This window comes from Narcine bancroftii, chromosome 5, assembly GCF_036971445.1.
Source record: "Narcine bancroftii isolate sNarBan1 chromosome 5, sNarBan1.hap1, whole genome shotgun sequence".
In the NCBI taxonomy this organism is placed as follows: domain Eukaryota; kingdom Metazoa; phylum Chordata; class Chondrichthyes; order Torpediniformes; family Narcinidae; genus Narcine; species Narcine bancroftii.
Window position 1 is genome coordinate 196,043,754 of NC_091473.1, and position 23,022 is coordinate 196,066,775.

At 45.6% G+C, this 23,022-nt stretch overlaps 1 protein-coding gene across 1 annotated transcript in view; it reads left to right on the plus strand.

Annotated features, from left to right (window-relative positions):
* itga10 (integrin, alpha 10) overlaps positions 1-23,022 on the plus strand; it is a 172,929-nt gene that overhangs the window by 108,562 nt on the left and 41,345 nt on the right. Inside the window, exons 13-18 of the mRNA XM_069940600.1 lie at positions 2,001-2,144; positions 4,343-4,546; positions 12,429-12,559; positions 14,293-14,459; positions 16,844-16,986; positions 18,145-18,255. Coding sequence (XP_069796701.1) covers positions 2,001-2,144; positions 4,343-4,546; positions 12,429-12,559; positions 14,293-14,459; positions 16,844-16,986; positions 18,145-18,255 — 900 coding nt within the window. The remainder of the gene's footprint in view (positions 1-2,000; positions 2,145-4,342; positions 4,547-12,428; positions 12,560-14,292; positions 14,460-16,843; positions 16,987-18,144; positions 18,256-23,022) is intronic.

Sequence of the window (23,022 nt, forward strand, 5' to 3'; positions counted from 1 at the left end):
TGCCACCCAATTTACACCCCATTATCCTACACCACCCACCCTCCCCCTGCTACATTCTTTGAGCTCTAGAGCCATTAAGGATTAATTAGACAGCAATAAAAACTGAAAATGCTGGAAATACTCAGCAAGTCAGGCCACATCTGTAGCCACTTTCAGGTGGTCAGAATACCCCAACGTAAAGCCACCGAAAATACCCCAATGCAGGTGTTGGGAACCCTGACCCGAGGAGTACTTAACCAACCCTCCTCGGGAAGGTGTATTCTCTGCTTCCGAGCGCTCCCCCCAGGCACCTGAAAGCGGCCGGGACTACGGCCACAGTTGACAGGAGCCGGTGTTTGCTCCATGGCGCCTCTCCCCGCTGTGGACTTTTCAGGTGCCAGAACAGCGCCTTCAACTCTGCCACCTGAATGTGGCTTTGCACACACCCGCAGCCAGCTCCAGAGCCGCATTCTCTCAGCTATTCCACCTGAAAGCGGCTTGTGAGAAAAGAAACAAGAGTTAATGACTCAGGTCAAAGAATTTTTGTCAGAACAGGGATGAAGACAAGCCAAACTTCCTTCCTCCCTTTTTTGTTCAGGCACCTGACTGCATTTTAATCATAAAGTGAAACACGAAAGTCTGCAGATGTTGTGATTGTAGTAAAAAATACCGAAATACTGGAGGAACTCAGCCTGTCTCGCAGGGTCCTTAGGAGGTAAAGATTCCTTGAAGAAGGGCTCAGGACTGAAAAATTGGTGCTCTATCTTTACCTCCTATGGATGCCGTGAGACCTGCTGAGCTCCTACAGCATCTCCGACTTTTTTACTGCATACTTCTGCATTTCACAGTATCCCTGAGTTTCTCCAGCACTTTTGTGTATTAGGGTGGGATGGTTACATTGGACAGCGTGGTTAGCCAGCACTTACTGCAACGATGCTATCTGTAAGGAATTTGTGTGTCTGCGTGAGTTTCCTCCCACCCTCCAACAGGCATGGGAGTGGTAGGCCAATTGGGTGTAATTAGACGGCACAGATTTGTGGACCGAAAGGGTCTGCTACCGTGCTGTGTCTAAATTGAAATTTAAACTTGAAAAAAGTTGAATTTATTTCACTACAATACCGGCATCTGCAGGAAACTCTCCTGTTTACCTTCCTTCTCCCCTTGCCAGCCTGACTCCTGGAGGTCAGTGACTACAGCATGGGGAGTTTCTCTCCCACCAGATGCAGCCTGACCTGCTGAGTATTTCCTGCATTTTCTGTACTCTTATGTTTGTATTTTGTATTTGTAATCTCCAGCATCTGGTTTGTTTCTTTTTAATCTTCACTTCATTATCCTGCACCCATCAAGACATAGATAGATCACGTCAGCCAACAATCCCAGTACATTATGTTGATGGGGGGGGGGTGGTGTTGGGGGGGGCGGGTGTAGAGACTTCTGCTGCTCTTATGGTCCTGTGGATTGACCTCTGATCCATTTCTCTGCAGTAACTGTCCCACACTGTGATGCCGCCGGCCAGGATGCTCTGGATAGAGCTCCTGTGGAAGGTGGACGTGACAGTGTCCAGTGACCTTGCCCGCCTCAGTCTTCTCAGGAAGTGCAGTCGCTGTTGTGGCTTCCTGACAAGTGAGGAGATGTTGAGTGTCCACTCCAAGGAACTTGGTGCTCTCTGCACTCTCCAGGGTTATTGATATGTAGTTGAGAGTGGTGAAACAAAGCATTTATTTCAACATCAACATGACAAAGCACAAACTGGACACACAACTACTTACATGATAGAGAGAGAACCAAAAAATGCATTTGGCAGTAAATCAGTACTGACCCTCTAATGCATGCACTTTACATTTCAAATTAAAATTTACAAGGCACACGATCCTGTGGGGATCTGTTCCCAGAGCTTGACCACTGTCCCCTCAGATACTGCGTGCTCCCACTCTAATGACGCCTAGGCCCAGACATAATCCGAAAGATGGGCAGGTCTTCCTCCTGCGGCCTTTCCAACTGAACGATGGCTTTTGTTGCAGATTGGATCGTACTTTGGAAGTGAGGTTTGTCCAGTGGATGTTGACAGGGACAAGGTGACGGATGTGCTGTTGGTCGCTGCCCCCATGTACCTCGGAGAGGGCAACAAGGAGACAGGGAAGGTTTACGTTTACAGAGTGCAAGAGGTAATCATCGAGTGGTAGGGTGGCAGATTTTGTTTGCAGTGAACTCAGTGTGCACCGCGATCCGAGCTCATTACCTGCCCGCACCATTGATACTGACCACTGAGGCTCATGGGTAGAAGATTTTCTTCCGTATTGCCAACCTTTCCTGGAGATACCCCAGCCATTCCTTTATCATTGCCGCATCTTAAGTCTTGGAACTCCCTACCCAACTGAGCTGCAAGAGAGTCCCTTCAGAGTCACTGAGTGCCAATGGATCCACCTCCAACATGCCCGCAGCCTCCGTAGCCCCACGGACTCCTATTCCATTCATTGGCAATCTGAGCTCCAGATCCAAAATCTCTGACATGATCAGGAAGTCTTCAGCGCCCAAGGCCCTTCCGGGCCTCTTCTTGCCCTCAACACCCTCTCGAATCCTGGTTCTGATACTTGATTCCCATGAGCCAGTCACTAGCAGCCCGCAGCCTAGTGTGAGCCCTTTGGCTGTAAGTCACTAGCACTCTGCAGCCAGTGTGGGTCCCTCAGCCACTGATTCCCTCACTGGTCCACTGTCATAGTCACCATCCTGATGGGTTGTCTTCTGTTTCTGGTGTCCTGCAACCCCTCATAGTCCACTGCCCAGCACAGGTGCCACCATCTTGGGCACTGACCCCTTGGTTGCAGGATTTAAAAAAAGGGGTTGGCTCCTTTAACAGGCTGTTTAAAGCCAGTACGGAGCCAAGGGCATATGGACTGGGCAGTAGGACCCTGCAGAGCAGCGCTGTGACCCTGCTTCCCGCTCTCCTGGGTCCAAACTAGTGGCAGTGCTGCAGTTACAGCTCCACGCACCCATCCAGAAATGATTTCCCCTCTCATCTTCAATCTTTGCCTGCAGTTTTAACTTATCCTGGAGGAGAAGACTGTCACCAGTCAAATGAATGAATGTTATTGTCAGAATCAGAATTTATTGTCATGAACATGTCATGAAATTTGTTGTTTTGTGGCAGCGTCACAGGGCAAACTTTTCCGTAAACCACATTTCAAAATAAGTAAAATAGTGCAAGAAAAAGAAAAACACAAAGTGAGGTCGTGTTTGTGGTTCATTGATTATTCAGGAATCTGATGGCGGAGGGGAAGAAGCTGTCTGTGTGCTGCTGAGTGCTCCCTTCAGACTCCTAATGGTAGCAGAGTGAAGAAGGCATGGCCTGGGTGGTGAGGGTCTTTGAGGACAGAGGCTGCTTTCTTAAAACACAGCCTCCTGTAGATGTCCTTGATGAAGTGAAGACTGGTGCCCATGATAGTGCTGGCTGAGTTAACAGCCTTCTGTAGTTTTTCCTGTCCTAAGCACTGGCACCTCCATACCTCACACCAATGCAGCCAGATAGAATGCTCTCCACTTTACATCAGTAGAGGTTTTGTACTTACCGTATAAACTCATGTAATAGTTGAGTCTTTTGAACCAATTTTTCGGGTCAAATTTGGGTAGTTGTCTTTTACACGGGTCATACTTTTGATCGTGGTAAGTACCTGCATTGTTCAAAGCATCGGGAGCTCGAATGGCCGGGACCGAGTGGGAAGTCCGCGTTCAGGGTATTGGAAGCACAGATGGGCAGGCGACCAACACCTAGGAAAGAGCCTGTAGCAGGGATGTCAGGAGCTCTGGTGAGTGGTCGGCCGGTGTGAGGGTTTGCGATCGGGGCATCGGGAGCTCCAGTGGGTGGGTGGCTGGGGCGAGGGTTTTCAGTTGGGCCATCAGGTGCTCGGATGGGCAGACAGCCAGTGCGAGGGTTCGCAGTCGGGGCATCGGGAGCTCCAGTGGGTGAGTGGCTGGGGTGAGGGTTTTCAGTTGGGGCATCGGGTGCTCCGAAGGGCAGACAGCCAGTGCGAAGGTTCGCAGTCGGGGCATCGGGAGCTCCAGTGGGTGAGTGGCTGGGGTGAGGGTTTTCAGTTGGGGCATCAGGAGCTCGGATGGGCAGGCGGTTGAGGCAAGGGTTTGCAGTCAGAGAATCGGGAGTTTGGTTGGGGCCAAAAATGGAGTGGGGGGGTCAACTCTTAATGGAATATATGGAAAATATGCAATATGGACTAAAAAAAGAGGGGAGTGAACTATTACACGGGATCAACTGTTGCACAAGTATATACGGTAAGCACAATGTACACTGTGCAATCACCTTGTTCAATATGAAAGTATCCCTGACTGTGTTTCCCTATGTGCTCCTCAGTATGCCCTGCTCTTCAGCCACATTCTGCACTCTGGTCCCGAAACACAGGATGCCCGTTTTGGTTACACCTTGGTGGCAGTGCCTGACCTCAACTATGATGCCTTTAATGATGTGGTTGTTGGAGCCCCACTGGAGGACGGGCACCGCGGCGCCGTGTACATCTACCACGGACACCGGGACACCATCCTACCTGTGCACAAGCAGGTCAGTCTGCAGGGCAGGCGGACAATGGCGTTCCTCGACCTTGGAGCAGAGGGGACCAGAATGGAACACAATATTCGAAGTGTGGTCTCACCAGAGTTTTATAAAGCTGCAAACTTACCTCTCAATTCTTGAACTCAATCACCTGACTAACAAAGGCCATCACATCACATCTTATCTAACCTAACAACGGTGTGGCAATCTGTTCCTCCACACAGTTAGGAATCCTGCCTTACAACCATTTAACCATATAACAATTACAGCATGAAAACAGGCCAACTTGGCCCTTCTAGTTGATGCTGAACACTTTCTCCCACCTAACCCCACTGACCTACAATCAACCCGTAACTCTCCATTTCTTTCCCGTCCATATATACATATCCAACTTCTCCTTAAATGCTAATGTGGCGCCTGCCTCCACCACATTGTCTGGAAGCTTGTTCCTCACACCCACCACTCTCTGAGTAGAGAAGCCCCCCCTTCATGTGTCCTCTAAACTCTTGCCCCCAACTCTCAACTCATGTCCTCTTGTTTCTATCCCCCCCTTAAAGGAAAAAGCCTTTCCATGTCCACTCTATTGATACCCCTAATCATTTTAAAAACCTCAATCAAATCCCCTCTCAACCTTCTACACTCCAAAGAATAAAGACCTAACTTATTTAACCCCTATAACTTAGTCCCTGTAACCCTGGCAATACTTTAGTGACCAAAACTATACACAATACTCCAAGTTTGGCCTCATCAATGCCTTGTAGAATTTTAACATAACATCCCAGCTCCTAGACTCAATGCTCTGATTTATAAAGGCCAACATCCCATAAGCTTTCTTCCCCACCCTATCCACATGTGACTTCACCTTCAGGGAACTATGTACCTTATTCCTAGATCCCTCAGTTCTATTGCACCCTTCAATGCCTGACCATTCACCACGTACGTCTTCTTTTGATTACTCCGACCAAAATGTAACACCTCTACGCTTCTCTACATTAAACTCCATCTGCCATCCTTCACCCCACTCTTCTTCCCTCTGCAAGCTTTGAAACCTTTCTTCACTATCCATAGCTCCATCTATCTTAGTATCATCCGCATACTAACTAATCCAATTTACCACCAGACCATTAATGTATATGACAAACAGTAATGGACCCAATACTGAACCCTGAGGCGCACCAATCTTCCAATCTGACAACCAGTTATCTACCACAAATCTCTGTGTGAATCTTTTTTTTTTAAATTTTTTATTTTTCACACCATAAATCACAATAGCCATGATATACACTTTTTCTTTTCCACACATTTACAGTGACTTTTTCTCCCCCCCCTCCCTCCTCCCAAGCCACCCCCCCCCCTCTCATCCATTTTAGGTATACAATCTAGGTTGCATTAATTCAGTCAGACAATGTTGTCATTCAACAAAAATACACCAGAAATTCTACTGAGTCCATTCTTTTCTTTTCTTCTCCTTCCATCAACTTAGGTAATGTTTGTTCCCGGTAGGTTTTCGCTATTGTATTTAATGTAAGGCTCCCATACTTGTTCGAATATTTCAATATTATTTCTTAAACTATATGTTATTTTTTCTAATGGAATACATTTATTCATTTCTATATACCATTGTTGTATTTTCAAATTATCTTCCAATTTCCAGGTTGACATAATACATTTTTTTGCTACGGCTAGGGCTATCTTGACAAATCTTTTTTGTGCATCTTCCAAGTCAATTCCAAATTCTTTATTTTTTATGTTACTTAGGAGAAAGATCTCTGGATTCTTTGGTATATTGTTTTCTGTTATTTTATTTAATATCTGATTGAGATCATCCCAAAATTTTTCTACTCTCTCACATGTCCAGATTGCATGAATTGTTGTTCCCCTTTCTTTTTTACATCGAAAACATCTATCAGATACTGTTGGGTCCCATTTATTTAACTTTTGCGGTGTAATGTATAGTCTGTGTAACCAATTATATTGTATCATACGCAGCCTCGTATTTATTGTATTTCTCATCGTTCCAGAACATAATTTCTCCCATGTTTCCTTTTTTATCTTTATATTTAAATCTTGTTCCCATTTTTGTTTAGTTTTACCATTTGTTTCCTCATTCTCCTTTTCTTGCAGTTTGATATACATATTTGTTATAAATCTTTTGATTAACATTGTATCTGTAATCACATATTCAAGGTTACTTCCCTCTGGTAAACTCAAATTGCTTCCTAATTTATCTTTCAAGTAGGATCTCAGTTGGTAATATGCCAGCGCTGTATCTCCAGTTATATTGTACTTATCTCTCATTTGTTCAAAGGATAAGAATCTACTTCCTGAAAAACAATTTTCTATTCTTTTAATCCCTTTTTTTTCCCATTTTCTAAAGGAAAGGTTGTCTATTGTAAAAGGGAGTAGCTTATTTTGCGTCAATATTAGTTTTGGTATTTGATAATTTATTTTATTTCTTTCTACATGAATCTTCTTCCATATATTGAGGAGATGGTGTAATACTGGAGAAGTTCTATGTTGTACCAATTTTTCGTCCCATTTATATAATATGTGTTCAGGTATCTTTTCCCCTATTTTATCTAATTCTAGTCTCGTCCAGTCTGGTTTTTCCCTTGTTTGATAAAAATCTGATAGGTACCTTAATTGTGCGGCTCTATAATAATTTTTGAAGTTTGGCAATTGTAAGCCTCCTTGTTTATACCATTCTGTTAATTTATCTAGTGCTATCCTCGGTTTCCCCCCTCTCCATAAAAATCTCCTTATTATTTTCTTTATCTCTTTGAAGAATTTTTCTGTCAGTTGTATTGGCAATGCCTGAAATAAGTATAGTATCCTTGGAAAAATGTTCATTTTAATACAGTTTATCCTTCCTATCAGTGTTAGTGGTAGCTCTTTCCAATGCTCTAAATCGTCCTGTAATTTTTTCATTAGTGGATTGTAATTGAGTTTATATAATTGGCCTAGGTTTTTGTTTATTTGCACACCTAGGTATCTTATTGCCTGCGTTTGCCATCTGAATGGGGATTCCTCCTTAAATTTTGAGAAATCCGCGTTATTCATAGGCATTGCTTCACTTTTATTTACGTTTATCTTGTATCCCGACACTTCTCCATATTCCTTCAATTTCTTATATAGTTCTTTTATTGATAGTTCTGGTTCTGTTAAGTACACTATCACATCATCCGCAAATAGACTGATTTTATATTCCCTGTCTTTTATTTTTATTCCTTTTATATTATTATCTATTCTTATCGATTCTGCTAGTGGTTCTATAGCTAGCGCAAACAATAATGGTGATAGTGGGCATCCCTGCCGCGTTGACCTGCTTAAGTTAAATTGCTTTGATACATGTCCATTTACTGTCACTTTCGCTAACGGTCCCTCATATAATGCTTTAATCCAATTAATATACTTCTCCGGTAAACTGAATTTTTGCAATACTTTGAACAAGTAATTCCATTCTACTCTGTCGAAGGCCTCTCTGCATGAATTAAAGCAACTGCTACTGCCGGTGTTTTATTTCCTTCTACTGCATGAATTAAGTTAATAAATTTACAAATATTGTCTGTTGTGCGTCTTTTTTTGATAAATCCAGTTTGGTCTAAATTTACCATTTTCGGTACCTGTTCTGCTAATCTGTTTGCTAATAGTTTAGCTATTATCTTATAATCTGTGTTTAGCAGAGATATTGGTCTATATGACGCTGGTGAGAGTGGATCTTTCCCTTGTTTTAGTATCACTGTAATTATTGCTGTTTTACATGAATCTGGTAAGTTTTGTGTCTCATCAATCTGGTTGATTACATCCAGGAGGGGCGGTATTATTAGATCTTTAAATGTTTTGTAGAATTCTATTGGAGTCCATCCTCTCCTGGTGTCTTATTATTTGGTAAATTTTTTATTATCTCTTGTATTTCTACTGTTCCAAATGGTTCTGTTAATTTATTTTGTTCCTCTATTTGTAGTTTTGGTAGTTCAATTTTAGTCAAAAATTCATCTATTTTCCCTTCTTTCCCTTCGTTTTCAGTTCGGTATAATTGTTCATAGAATTCTCTGAAGTTTTCCTTAATTTCTTTTGAATTATATGTAATTTGTTTGTCTTTTTTCCTTGTTGCCAATACCATTTTCTTAGTTTGCTCTGTCTTAAGCTGCCATGCTAAGATTTTGTGTGTTTTTTCACCTAGTTCATAATATTTCTGTTTTATCTTCATTATATTCTTCTCCACCTTATATGTTTGTAATGTTTCATATTTTATTTTTTTATCCGCCAATTCTCTTCTTTTGGTTGTATCTTCCTTTTTTGCTAATTTTTTTTCTATGTTTATTATTTCCCTTTCCAACTGCTCTGTTTCCTGATTATAGTCCTTCTTCATCTTGGTTGCATAACTTATTATTTGTCCTCTAATGAATGCTTTCATTGCGTCCCATAGTATAAACTTATCTTCCACTGATTCCGTATTTACTTCAAAGTACATTTTTAATTGTTTTTCAATAAATTCTCTAAAATCCTGTCTTTTAAGTAGCATGGGGTTTAATCTCCATCTATACATTCTTGGAGGGATGTCCTCTAGCTCTATTGCCAATAACAGGGGTGAGTGGTCCGATAATAGTCTAGCTTTATATTCCGTTTTCCTAACTCTCCCTTGAATGTGGGCTGATAACAGGAATAGGTCTATCCTTGAGTATGTTTTATGTCTAGTCGAGTAGTATGAGTATTCCTTTTCTTTTGGGTTTTGTTTCCTCCATATGTCCACAAGTTTCATTTCTTGCATTGATTTAATTATAAATTTGGTTACTTTGTTCTTCCTGTTAATTTTTTTCCCCGTTTTATCCATATTTGGATCCAAATTCAGATTGATATCCCCTCCTATTAGTATGTTCCCTTGTGTATTAGCTACCTTCAAAAAGATATCTTGCATAAACTTTTGATCTTCTTCGTTAGGTGAATATATATTAAGTAGATTCCAAAGCTCCGAATATATCTGACATTTTATCATAACATATCTCCCTGCTGGATCTATTATTTCCTCTTCTATTTTAAATGGCACATTTTTGCTAATTAATATAGCCACTCCTCTTGCTTTTGAATTATACGATGCTGCTGTTACATGTCCTACCCAATCTCTCTTTAATTTCTTGTGCTCCAATTCAGTTAAGTGTGTTTCTTGGACAAATGCTATATCTATTTTTTCCTTTTTCAGTAAATTTAGTAGTTTCTTCCTTTTAATTTGGTTATGTATTCCATTAATATTTAGAGTCATATAGTTCAGCGTAGCCATTTTATATTTTGTTTATCTTCTCTTTCCGTTTTTCCATCATTACCTTTCCTCCTTTTCCATTTCTGTTTTTTTATTTTCAACTCTTTACCAGACAACATTCCTACAACATCCAACATTTTCCTTATTCTCCTATTTCTATCTTCTTTATCCCCAATCTCCCCTTCCCCTCCTGAGTTGTCCTTTATCCCTTGTCGGACAACCACATCTCCCCTCTCCATTTGGGTTTGCGAATCCACTCGCAAGCGTCAACTGATTTTGCAGTGACCGCTCTTTTCCCCCACCCAGCCCCCCCCAGAAAAGATTTCACTTTTTATATGTCACAAAGGTCACTCTTTTAATTCCCTCCTTATTCTCTCTATTCCATTACCTTCCCTTATTAATTCTTATCTATACTATCTATGTTTTCCTCTAATTACAGATACTTTCACGTATGCCCATTGTCTCTATTCACTCTTATACCTCTTTACCCGCATACATATCAATTGTGGTCATTTTTACCCTCATTACCCGTCTTCATCCCTCAGACTATTTTTGTCTTTACCCACATACATATCAATCGTGATCATTTTTGCTCTCATTACCCGTCTTCATCCCTCAGTCTATTTTTGTAATTGTTCTGCAAATTTTCGTGCTTCTTCTGGATCCGAGAACAGTCTGTTTTGTTGTCCTGGAATAAATATTTTCAATACCGCAGGATGCTTCAGTGTAAATTTATATCCTTTCTTCCATAGAATCGCTTTTGCTGTATTGAACTCTTTTCTCTTCTTTAGGAGTTCAAAGCTTATATCTGGATAAATGAAGATTTTTTGCCCTTTATACTCCAGTGGTTTGTTGCCCTCTCTTACTTTTTCCATTGTCTTCTCCAGTACCTTTTCTCTTGTAGTATATCTTAGGAATTTTACTACAATAGATCTTGGTTTTTGTTGTGGTTGTGGTTTAGGGGCCAATGCTCTATGTGCCCTTTCTATTTCCATTTCTTGCTGTAGTTCTGGACATCCTAGGGCCTTAGGGATCCATTCTTTTATAAACTCCCTCATATTCTTGCCTTCTTCATCTTCCTTAAGGCCCACTATCTTTATGTTATTTCTTCTGTTATAATTTTCCATTATATCTATTTTTTGGGCTAGTAATTCTTGTGTCTCTTTAGTTTTTTTATTAGATTCCTCCAATTTCTTTTTTAAGTCTTCTACCTCCATTTCTGCTGCTACTGCCCGCTCTTCCATCTTGTCCATTTTCTTTCCCATTTCTGTTAAGGTCATATCCATTTTATTTATTTTCTTTTCTGTGTTGTGTATTCTTCTTCTTAAATCATTGAATTCCTGTGTTTGCCATTCTTTAAATGACTCCATGTATCCTCTAACAAGAGCAAGTATATCCTTTACCTTGCCTTTCCCTTTATCTATTTCACTGTATTCTTCCTCTTCTTCTTCCTCTGGGTTGGCCATCTGTTGTTTCTTTGATGCCCTTTCCTCCTCTTCTTTCTTGTTTCCATTGTCTTCTGTCGTCTCTTCTTGCTGCAGGTGTTCTGCAGCTGTCATTGCCGGCTGTGGAGATCGACTCCCCAGCTGGTCCCCCCTCCCGTCGGTGTGTTTTTTTTTCATGCGCATCGCGCCTGCGCGAGGAGTCGCGCACGCGCGGTTGCGCACTTTTACTCGGCTCTGTGAGCCATTGTTGTAGTTCTTTTTCTACCGACCTGAGGTAGTGAGGTCCTCTCTCCACAGCGGGCCTCTTCGGACAGGTAAGGCCTTCACCTTTTTCCTCCGTTGTCTTCTCTTCCTCTCTTCTTTCCGTTGATTTTGATTTTTCTCCTTTTGTCTCCATCTTCTTTCCACCTTTATACTCACTTTTCTTTAACTTGTATTTCTGTGCCTTTGTGTTTTTCTTTGTTTTTCCCGACTTTTCTGGAGAGGGCTGGAGTTCACTGTCCGGCCACTACTCCATCACGTGACTCCTCAATCTCTGTGTGAATCTTGAGGGTGGGGTTGCCTTCTGGATTCCATGACAGGATTCTAGGTCACCAATGCTGCGTCTGAGATGTGTGGTGGGGCTAACACCAATGAGGGGCTGGATGAGGCACTGCAGGCCTCACTTGCAGTACTGGGTACATCTTTGGGCTTCTTATTTAAGAAAGGATGTGCTGACATTGGAGAGGGTTCAGAGAAGATTTACAAGAATGATTCGTGGAATGAAGGGATTAGCATATGAGGAACAATGGATGATTGTACCCCTTGGAGTTCAGAAGAATGAGGGGGGACTTCATAGAAGCATGTTGAATGTTGAAAGGTCTGGACAGAATAGATGTGGCAAAGTTGTTTCCAGTAGTTGGAGAGTCGAGGATAAGAGGGCACAACCTCAGGATTGAAGGGCACCCATTTAAAAGAGAGATGGGGAGGAATTTCTTTCACCACAAAGTGGTGAACCTCTGGATTTTGCTACCTCAGGCGGCTGTGGAGGCCAGGTCATTGGGTGAATTTAAGGTATCTAAATAGCCATGGTATCAAAGGTTATGGGGAAAAGGTGGGGAATGGGGCTGTGGAAGAATGGATCAGCTCATGATGGAATGGCTCCTACACCTTATGGTCTTATGATCACCACGCCTTTCCTTTCTCCCAGAGAATTGCCGCCTCTGCTCTGGACCCAGGCCTGCGTTATTTTGGTCGTAGCGCGGATGGACAGATGGACGTGGATGGAGATGGACTTGTCGACGTGGCGGTGGGCGCTCTTGGCAAAGCCATGGTGTTTGGGTCAGTCACCAAAGGGCTGTATTCCCTTGCTTCCCGTGGGGATCCAGCCGATCCTCACCCTCTCTCTTTCACTGAACGTCCTTTCTCATCTGTGCCTAAAATCTCTGTTCCTGAGAAGTTGAGGGAAAATGCAGAGTGATCCTTTCTCGGAGGGATCAGTACCCGGGGCTTCAGGTACTGAAGCGGGTGGCGGGTGGGGGTGGGGGGTGGAGGGTGGGTGGTAGGGTTGAATTTGTCAATTACTACTTAGCACCATCCAACAGTGGATATCTGCCATGACTTGAGTGAAAAAAGAGAAGCCAGAGAGACCCAGTGGGTCAGGCAGTATCTATTGAGAGCAATGCTCATTTAGCTTTATAGAACAGTACCTCTGCCCACACATCTCTCCTTCCCTCTGTTCTAAATTAAAAATGAACTTTAAGAAACATTTAGACATATAGCGTGATAATAGGCCCTTCCAGCCCATGGGCCCATAACACCCAAATACATCATTTAACCTATTACCCCCCATGGGAGGAAACCAGAGCACCCAGTGGAAAGAAACACAGACATGGGAAGAACTTACAAACTCCTTACAGAGAGCGCGGGATTCAAACCTGGTCACTAGAGATATAATGGCATCACACTACCTGCTACTGCAATGCCAAAGACCGTGCTCTCCCTCCGCTCTCTCTTCCCCTGCTCTCCCTCACATTCTGCACCTTCCCCTTCTCTTCACCGTCCCCTGCTGTTCTCTCTCATTGACTCTCTCCCCCTCTCTCCCCTCCCTCACTCTTCCTTCTCTCTCTGCTATATTTTCATTCATACCTTGTGCATCCTTCAAAAACGTACCAGGGTCTAGGTTAATGTACTGCACATCTTTCCTTGTTGCTTTTCCTCTCCCTGTTTTTTTCCATTCAATTTATTCAGAATAAATTAATTACAAACAGAAAACCGTTCCAAGTCGCTTCCCACCCTTAGTCTCGCATCCATACGTTTCAATCCCTGGACATAATCCGTTCATTCCTATTTACCCCATTACCACCACTGTGGCACCTTGTCATTACTCCCCCCTCTGTTGTTTGAGGGGCTTCCCCTCAGTCTCAACCCCTCAATGCCCGGTGACAGGAGAACTCTAGATCAGCCTTTCTCAAGCTTTTTTTTGTCTATGGCCCCCTTAGGACTCTGCTCAAAGTTTATGGGCCCCCTTCCCTGTGAAGCAGTCAAGTTTCTTACGTACTTCTCTTCTACTGACGACATAAAACCATTAAAAATATTTTATAATTTCTGTCCATGACCCCCCCCCCCCAACTTAAATGTAACGTGGCCCCCGTTGAGAATGGTTGCTCCAGACTGTGGTCCTTCCCCTCAGTGCCCTCACGTTGGCTGCTCCAAGCTTCAGTGAATACGTACTCCTGCAGCCTGGAATGTGCCGGTCGGCACCATTCCCTCACTCACAACTCTGTGCGCTGAAAGGCCAACAGGGTTCAGACAATCCCAAAGGTGTCTTGCACCAAGTTGATGTTCATCTGGCAGTTCTCGATGTCTGATATTGAGTACGTCCCCGGGAATAGCCCATGGTTCGAAGAGTGCTCTGTCGCGCTGCTGCTGGGAATGAACCATGACAAAGACCCTTGCATTTTTCTCCACATGTTCTCGGCAAATCTGCATTTTGCTCTGTTCTCTCTTTCTCCTGTTCCCAAGCATCCCCACCTCCCACAGTGTGCTCTCACACTATTTCTTCCTTCCTCTAGGATACTTCGTGTGGTCCTGGTCAATGTTGCAGTTGAGTTCAATCCTGCCTCTGTCAACATGTTGCAGCGTAACTGCCAAGCCAAGGGCAAAGATGTCACCTGTGTGACAGCCACAGTTTGTTTCACAGCAAGGGCTAAGTCACCTGGACTGACCAACAGAACTCTGGGTAAGTTTAAATGGTCCTTTTTCTCTTATGAAATAGTGCATAACAATGTAATCTACATGATTCAACCTCTGCCTGCCTTAAGGCAAAGAGTCACTATGAGCATTGCCCAGCGCCCCTAACAATAGGAGAAAGAGAACCAAAGGAAAGTCACTGAGTGTCCATGGATTCGCCTCCAGCAATCCCGCAGCCTCTAGAGCTGCACAAACTCCTGTTCGATCCATCAGCAACACGAGCTCCAGATCCGATCTGCCAATCAGGAAGCCTTCAGCGCTCAAGGCCCTTTTGGCAGCCCTTCTTGCCCATGGCACTCTCTCAAATCCGGTTCTGATACCTGATTCCCATGAGCCAGTCTTTAGCAGCCTGTCACCTGTGTGGGTCCTTCGACCCAACTTGCCAGCAGCCCGCAGTCTGCGTGTTTTGTCACCGAATATTACATGGTTCAAATGTGCAGGCATGATTTATCTCCTGTTAAGCGCACGTTCAGCATCACTCTCTGCAATAATCCTTCAATATAATCTGTTGTAGCCCCAGATTAGATCCCAGCCTGTGACCCACTGCTGGTCTGGGGATCTATTATTTTCTATGTGAACACCCCAGCCCCCCACCCCCCCCCCCCCCGACACCTTGGATCAAATCGAAGGCTATGATTTACTCCCAGTCTGGGGATCTATTATTCTCTATGTGAACATACACCCCCACCCCGACACCCTGGATCAGACCCCAGCCTATGACCCACTCCTTAGGATCTGTTATTTGATATATAAACTCCTGAACTCTTGGATAAGATTAATGTCTGCATTTAGTTATCTGTGTTACATTAAATATAAATACCTTCTCCACCCTGAACCCCTGGATTCGAATTTAAACTATTACATGGTGCAAGTTGCTTGAGGCTCTGACAGATAGTAAGTTCATTGACTTTAATCAACTATCACTATCTGTGGTCAGATATTGGTATAATTGTTTTTTTTGGGAGGGGGGGAATGCAGAGGATCATGGTCCTGATGTCTTTCATTAGGTCACAAGATAGAGGAGTAGAAGAAGGCCCATTGACCCATTGAGTCTGCTCCGCCATTCTAATCATAAGGCTGATCCATCCTCCCACCCAGTCTCCCGTCCCGGCTTTCTCCCCGTAACCTTTGATACCCTGACTAATCAAATGCCTGACAATTTCTGCTTTAAATCCACCCAATTACCTACTATATCACAAGATATAGGAGCAGAAGTAGGCCAATCAGCCCATTGAGTCAGCTGGAACTTTCCAATGGAAGAGTAGACAGATGCATGAGACACATTTGAGGGGGGAGGAGAAACAGCCTGGTGAAAAGTTCGGGAGAGGGTGCCTCACACCTTGGACAGTGGAGGGAGGTGGAGAGCTGGACTCAACAAGAGTGGGTTAGTTACTGACTGGTTTCAGACCAGGGGTATAGGCTGTGTGACAGAGAGATCCCAGCTCAAGCCTTGCCTATAGGGTGTGATACGTCTCCCAAACATTGTCACGTAATAATTACAAATGGAATATACATGATATTCTTCAACTTCTGCCTGCCTTAAGGCAAATAACGAGGCGACATGAGCATTGCCCAGTGCCCCTAACAATAGGAGAAAGAGAAGCAAAAGGGAGTCCCTTTAGAGTTACTGAGCGTCTGTGATTCACCTCCAGTGCCCCCACAGCCTCTGGAGCCGCACAGATTCACGTTCAAACCATCAGCATCCTGAGCTCCAGGTCTGAACCTCCGACACGATCAGGAAGTCTTCAGCGGCCAAGGCCCTTTCCGGAGCCCTTCTTGCCCTCAGCACCCTTTTGAATCCTGGTTCCGATTCCTGGTTCCCATAAGCCAGTCTCCAGCAGCCCATAGCCCGTGCTGGTCCTTCAGCTGTTGAGCTCCTTGCTGGTCCGCTGCTCCCCTGGAATCTGCATCCCCTTCTGGTCTGCTGCCCAGTACAGGTGCTACCCTCTTGGCCACAGACCTTGTGGTTAATAAAAGCGTCAGCTCCTCTAAAAGGCTGTTTAAAATCTTTACAGAGCCATCGGTATCAGAACCGGGCAGTAATACCCCGCGGAGCAGCGCTGTATCCCTGTTCCCAGGTCTCCCATGTCTGGAACAGCAACAGCACTGCCGTTACAGCAGATCTGGCAATGCCGCCATTTTTCTGTATGGTATTCACTAAAATTAGATCTGCTTTTACCTTATTGAATATTGCCTAGCCTTGAGGGCCACAATAACATAGCTGACAGACGCACATCCCTGTTATATTGTAGCTTAATTTTAACATTACAAACATGTTCCTGGTAAAGAAGAATAGTAACCCCGCTCTCTTGCTGTTTGATATTCCAATTTTCTCGCTCTCTGTCTCTCTGTCTCTCTCTCTGTCTGACACAGAGATATTCTACAGCATTGTCTTGGATGAGAAGAAATTTGCTCCCCGTGCCCTGTTCGACGATGGTGACCAGAGACAGATACAGAGAGAAATCCATATGTTTGTGGACAACTGGCAGTGTTACAACCTTCAGTTCCACGTCATTGTGAGTTGAACGGCAATTGTAAAAATCTCCCAGGACTTGCCGGGTGTGTCAGTACAGTCCTGTGCATAGAGCATGTGTGTTGGGGTGTATCAGTGTACCTCTGTGTGCACAGTGTGTGTGTTGGGGTGTGTCAGTACATCCCTGCGTACACAATGCGTGTGTGTTGGGGTGTGTCAGTACATCCCTGTGTACACAGTGTGTGTATTGGGGTGTGTCAGTACATCCCTGCATACACAGCGTGTGTGTGTTGGGGTGTGTCAGTACATCCCTGTGTACACAGTGTGTGTGTTGGGGTGTGTCAGTACATCCCTGTGTATATATTGTGTGTGTTGGGGTGTGTCAGTACATCCCTGTGTATATATTGTGTGTGTTGGGATGTGTCAGTACATCCCTGTGTATTCAGTGTGTGTATCTGTGTTGGGGTGTGTCAGTACATCCCTGTGTACACAGTGTATGTGTTGGGGTGTGTCAGTACATCCCAGTGGATTTTCATGCCCCACTCATTGAGTGTGTCGACATTATCAGTGTATCTGTCGTTCACTGTGTTTGTTGTGATTCTAACACTTGTTTGTTACGGCTGAACGTAACATTCTTAAATTATTTTATTTTTTTCTTCTGGCTGTAAATTAAACATTGCCTGCTCCAGGGATCCATTCTCACTGATTTCGTTTCTATCCTGTTTTCACAATTTACTGTTTAAAATTTACTCGGCCAGCCCTCATCTCGCCTGGTTAGTCAATTTCTACTTTTATTTTACTAAGTTATGCAGTGTTATATTCTAACCATATAACCATATACAGCACAAAACAGGCCAGTTTGGCCCTACTAGCCCATGCCGGAACAAATCCCCACCCTCCTAGTCCCACTGACCAGCACCTGGTCCATACCCCTCCAATCCTCTCCCCTCCATGTAATTATCCAGTCTTCCTTTTCCAATTCTACAATTTACAATCGAGTCGTGCTGCCATGTGCAATCTCCTGCTCCCATTGTGCTACTGTGTGAAAGGCTGTGTGGACCCAGTGTTTGCTCGAGCCTGATCCTGTGCTGACCTTGCTCTGCCCATGCAGCAAGGCACGAGTTCTTCCCCAAGATAATAGTGCTCTCCACACTATCCCCTGGCCATTATTGCCTGATGCCTTGTGCCTGTTTGTATACAGGACACTGCTGATTATGTTCAACCTGTCGGCTTTACTGTGCACTTTGGTCTGACGGAGCGGACCGCAGGGCTGGTTTTGGATGATGGCTGCGAAACCACACTTCGAAGTTGGGTGAGTTCTTCCCCCAACCCCACCCGAACCCTAACCCCTCTGCCCCAGTTGAACCATTCACAAACCTGGCCAGTGCCTCAACAGGGGGAGGGATGAATAAGCAAGGAGCCAGGGTCTTGGCAGGAAAGGGAGAGGGGAAGAGGTGACCTGCTGGTGGAAATGAGCAGGGATGACAGGAGATTATTGTGGCAAAACCAATAGGCTTTAATTCACTTGAGAACACAGCATGTCCCTGCTGTTTGACTGTTCTGCACTGAGCTGCAGGGGACTGTGGAACAGTCCCCTTTAGAGAGGAGTATGTGGGGAAGGGCCACAGGTACAATCAGCCAATAGGTGTTTCCGACCAGACAATTATACATTACAAAGTTTTACCACATTCACCCCTTGTTTTTAAAGAGTCCCACGGGGTGAAGAGGAACTTACAAAGATACTTGTTTACAATTTGAAAGTCATGTTCAGCCTATCAGGTGGTTTGGTCATTGGCTGGGACTGTCATAGAACCAGTTGTGGCTATGGTACAGCAGTGGAATCCTGGAGGGTCTCGGGCCTCTGTTCATATCCATCATGTTGTGCTGGTGGGTGGACGCCACGCATGGAATACCCTCCCTCAGGGTGGAGGCAGAATACCAGAGGTCAGGTGCTTTGTGTGTGTTCAACTGTGAGGAGGGTGTGAGGCGATTAGCAGTGGTCTCCAGGGGCCCTGAGAGAGCCATCCCCGATGGAAACGGTGCCTTCATTTCTGTCCGGATATGCCACATAGGCATATTGGGGGTTGGCATGGAGGAGGTGGGGCCTTTTGACCAATGGGTCAGACATGGGTCCTCACAAGCCTCTGCGGGCCCTGGGGACATCAGCTATGTGGTTGCTGTCGCCGATTTCTTGGGGAAGGAAAACATACATGCTTGTGGTGAGGCATTAGTGATGATGCACAGCAGGGACCTGGTAGAGTGGAGGGCCTCAGGGAGAACTTCCTGCCAGCAGGATACTGAGAGGCCTTTGGACCGCAAGGCCAGGAGGACAGCCTTCCGGACTGTAGCATCCTCTCTCTCCACTGGACCATTACCCCGGGGATTGTAACTAGTGGTCCTGCTCGTGGCAATGTCCCCAGCCAACAGGTACTGACACAGCTCGTCACTCATAATGGAAAGCCCCCAATCTCTGGGGAAGCCAAATAGAGAGAATATGCTGCACAGGGCCTTGGTGACTCTGACAGTGGTCATGTCCAAGCAGGGGATGGCAAATGGAAAGCGGGAATGGCAAATGGAAAGCGGGAGTATTCGTCAATTATATTAAGGAAGTATATGTTACGATCGGTAGAGGGCAGGGGTCCTTTAAAGTCGACACTGAGTCACTTGAAGGGGCAAGTGGCTTTAATAGGTTGTGTCCTGTCTGGTCGGTAGAAGTGTGGCTTGCACTCAGAGCAGACCTGGCATTTCTTTGTCATGGTCCTGATCTCGTTGATGGAGTACGGCAGGTTGCCTGCTTTAACAAAGTGAAAAATCCTGGTGACTCCAGGGTGACAGAGATCATTATGGAGGGTTTGCAGTCAGTCAATCTGGGTGCTGGCACAAGTCCCATGGGACAGGGCATCTTGTGGCTCATTAGGTTTCCCCGTCTGGTACAGGAAGTCATAGTTATAGGTAGATAATTCTATTTTCCACCATAGTATTGTATGGTTTTTGAGTTTGCCCCTCTGCTGATTGTTGAACATGAACGCGACAGCACGTTGATCCGTCAACAAGGTGAATCTCTTACCGGCCAGGTAATGGTGCCAGTGCCGCACAGACTCAACAGTGGCTTGGGCCTCGTTTTCCACTAAGGAGCATTGAATCTTGGGGACCTGAATTGTGTGTGAGACAAATGCGATGGGCCTACCAGCTTGAGTTAGGGTGGCTGCCAGGGTGAAGTCTGACGTGTTAGTTTTCATCTGAAAATTGGTGGGTTTGTCTACAGCATGCATTGTGGCCTTGGCAATGTCAGACGGGATGTGGTTGAAGGCTGCACGAGCCTTCTCTGCTAGAGGGAAGGACATAGATTTGATAAGGGGGTAGGCCTTGTCCGCATAATTGGGGACCCACTGAGCATAATAGGGGAAAAACCCAACGCAGCTCTTCAGGGCCTTGAGGCTGTGTGGAAGGGAAAGCGCCAGGAGTGGTTACATGCGGTCAGGCTCTGGGCCAATGACACCATTCTCCATGACACAGCCAAAGATGGCCAGGCGAGTTGTGCGGAACACACACTTGGCTTTGTTGTACGTCAGATTAAGGAGCTTGGCTGTCTTGAGAAATCTCTGGAGATTGGCATTATGGTCCTACAGGTCATGGCCACAGGTGGTGATGTTGTCGAGGTACAGGAAAGTGACCCGCAACTCGTACTGATCCACCATGCGGTCCATTTCCCGCTGGAAGACAGAGGCACTGTTTGTGACGCCAAAGGGGACCTGCAGGAAGTGGTAGAGGCGGCTATCTGCCTCGAACGCTGTATACTGGCAGCCCCCTTGGCGGATGGGTATCTGATGATATACTGACTTAAGATCGATGGTCAAGAAGACATGATACTGGGCAATTTGGTTGACCATATCGGCGATTCGCGGAAGGGGGTATACGTCCAATTGAGTGTATCTACTGATGGGCTGACTGTAGTCGATGACCATTCTATTCTTTACCCTGTTTTTCACTACCACTACCTGTGCTCTCCAATGGCTGATGCTGGTTTCAATAACCCCTTGCTTAAGTACCTCTGCCCAGACGAAGGCCCTGTCCCCGATGTTGTACCGTCTCCTTTTAGACTGCAACGGGTTTGCAGTCAGGGGTGAGATTGGTGAATAGCGACAGATGGGGGACTTTAATTGTAGAGAGCCCGCAAGTTGTGCATGATGAGTGGTTTGGTTGGTGGACGTGAATGGCAGGGGGCTGGCTATCGAATTTCTGGTTATGAATGGTGAGGGGTGGATGGGGCCCATCGAATGCTATCGTCACCCTTTCAAAGTGACATTAAAAATCAAGCACCAACAGTACAGCAGAGCAGAGCTGCGACATTACCATCAGCCGAAAGTTGTCATACACAGTAGCCCACACCGTTAAAGTCACAATACAGAAACCCTGAACGTTTGCTGGATACGGATGCCAAGTAGACCTTCTGGTTCACCTGCAGTACCGTGAGGGAGAGGCTCCACACCGTGTCCAGGTGTATAAAACTCTCTGTGTTCCCGCTATCGAAGAAGAAACTCATCATGTGGCCGTTTACCTTGATGTTCATCATTGACCTGGCGAGTTGGTGCAGACTGTCCTGGTTGAGGGTAATGGAGGCTAGAGTTGAGTCATTGCACCTCACTGCAGTAAAAGATGGCAGCGTCCAAGATGGTGTCCCCCATGGCCCGCACGTGGTGTTACTGGATCCTGAAGATGGCATCCAAGATGGTGGCCCCCATGGATCGTGCGTGGTGCTGCTGGATCCTGAAGATGGCATCCAAGATGGTGGCCCCCATGGATCGCACATGGTGCTGCTGGATCCTGAAGATGGCATCCAAGATGGCGACCCCCATGGATCGAACGTGGTGCTACTGGATCCTGAAGATGGCATCCAAGATGGCGGCCCCCATGGATCGTACATGGTGCTGCTGAATCCTGAAGATGGCATTGAAGATGGCGGCCCCCATGGATCGAACGTGGTGCTGCTGGATCCTGAAGATGGCATTGAAGATGGCGGCCCCCATGGATTGTACATGGTGCTGCTGGATCCTAAAGATGGAATCCAACATGGTGGCCCCCATGGATCGTACATGGTGCTGCTGGATCCTGAAGATGGCATCCAAGATGGCAGCCCCCATGGATCATACATGGTGCGACTGGATCTGGGTGATAGCAGTGTTGCGGAAGATGGCCCCCACGATCCACACGTGGTCCTGCTAAGAAGGGGTTTGGACTTGCACACTTTGGCGTAGTGGCCCTTCTTTCCACAGCTGGAGCAGGTCGAATCCTTCGCTGGGCAGCGTTTCCTCTGATGCTTCCCCAGGCCACAGAAGTGGCACTTTGGGGGTTCCCAGAACACCACAGCTGTGGTCGGATCTTCACCACAGCTGGTTGAGAATGTCGGTAGGGTTTCGCGGAGCACTGCTGCTGTAGTCTTGAGCAGAGGGGTGGTGGCGTGTCCTAGGATGGCTGCAACCAGTGTGACCATGAAGCGGCCACGTTGTCGGTCAAGTCAGCCTCCATGTTCTGGAAAGCCAGCTCCAGCAAACCTACCAGCTCGACTGCTCTCCGCAGACTGAGTTTCCCTTGTTCCAAGATGTAGATCAATCTGATCCCTGTGACGTCGGTGTCCTGTATCAGGTCCTCTGTATACTCCACAACAGATACGCTTTGCATTCACAGGCCCTGCCGAGTGCTCACAGAGCCTGAAGATATTCGGCGTTTGATTAACCTGGTTGTTGCTTCCTGGTCACTAGAAGGTGTCTCGCATAGACAACATTGATTTTACGCAGGTATTGCCCTTTGAGGGTGTCCATGGCTTCCTGGTACGTTGTGGCATCCCTGATCATGGAGTTCACCAGGGTGTCGACCCGGGACTGCAGTTTGTTGGTGTCTGATCACACAAAGGTGGAGGGAGCCTGAAAGAATGCTTCAAGCAGTGCAGCCAGAGTTCGAAGCTGGGAGACACCTCAGGCGATTCAGGGTAGATTTCCAGCTTTTCTGGATTGAAGATCTGCTCCATTGTAGAAAACTTCAAGTGAATTAAAATGGTGCCCCATCAATCACTCAAAGGACT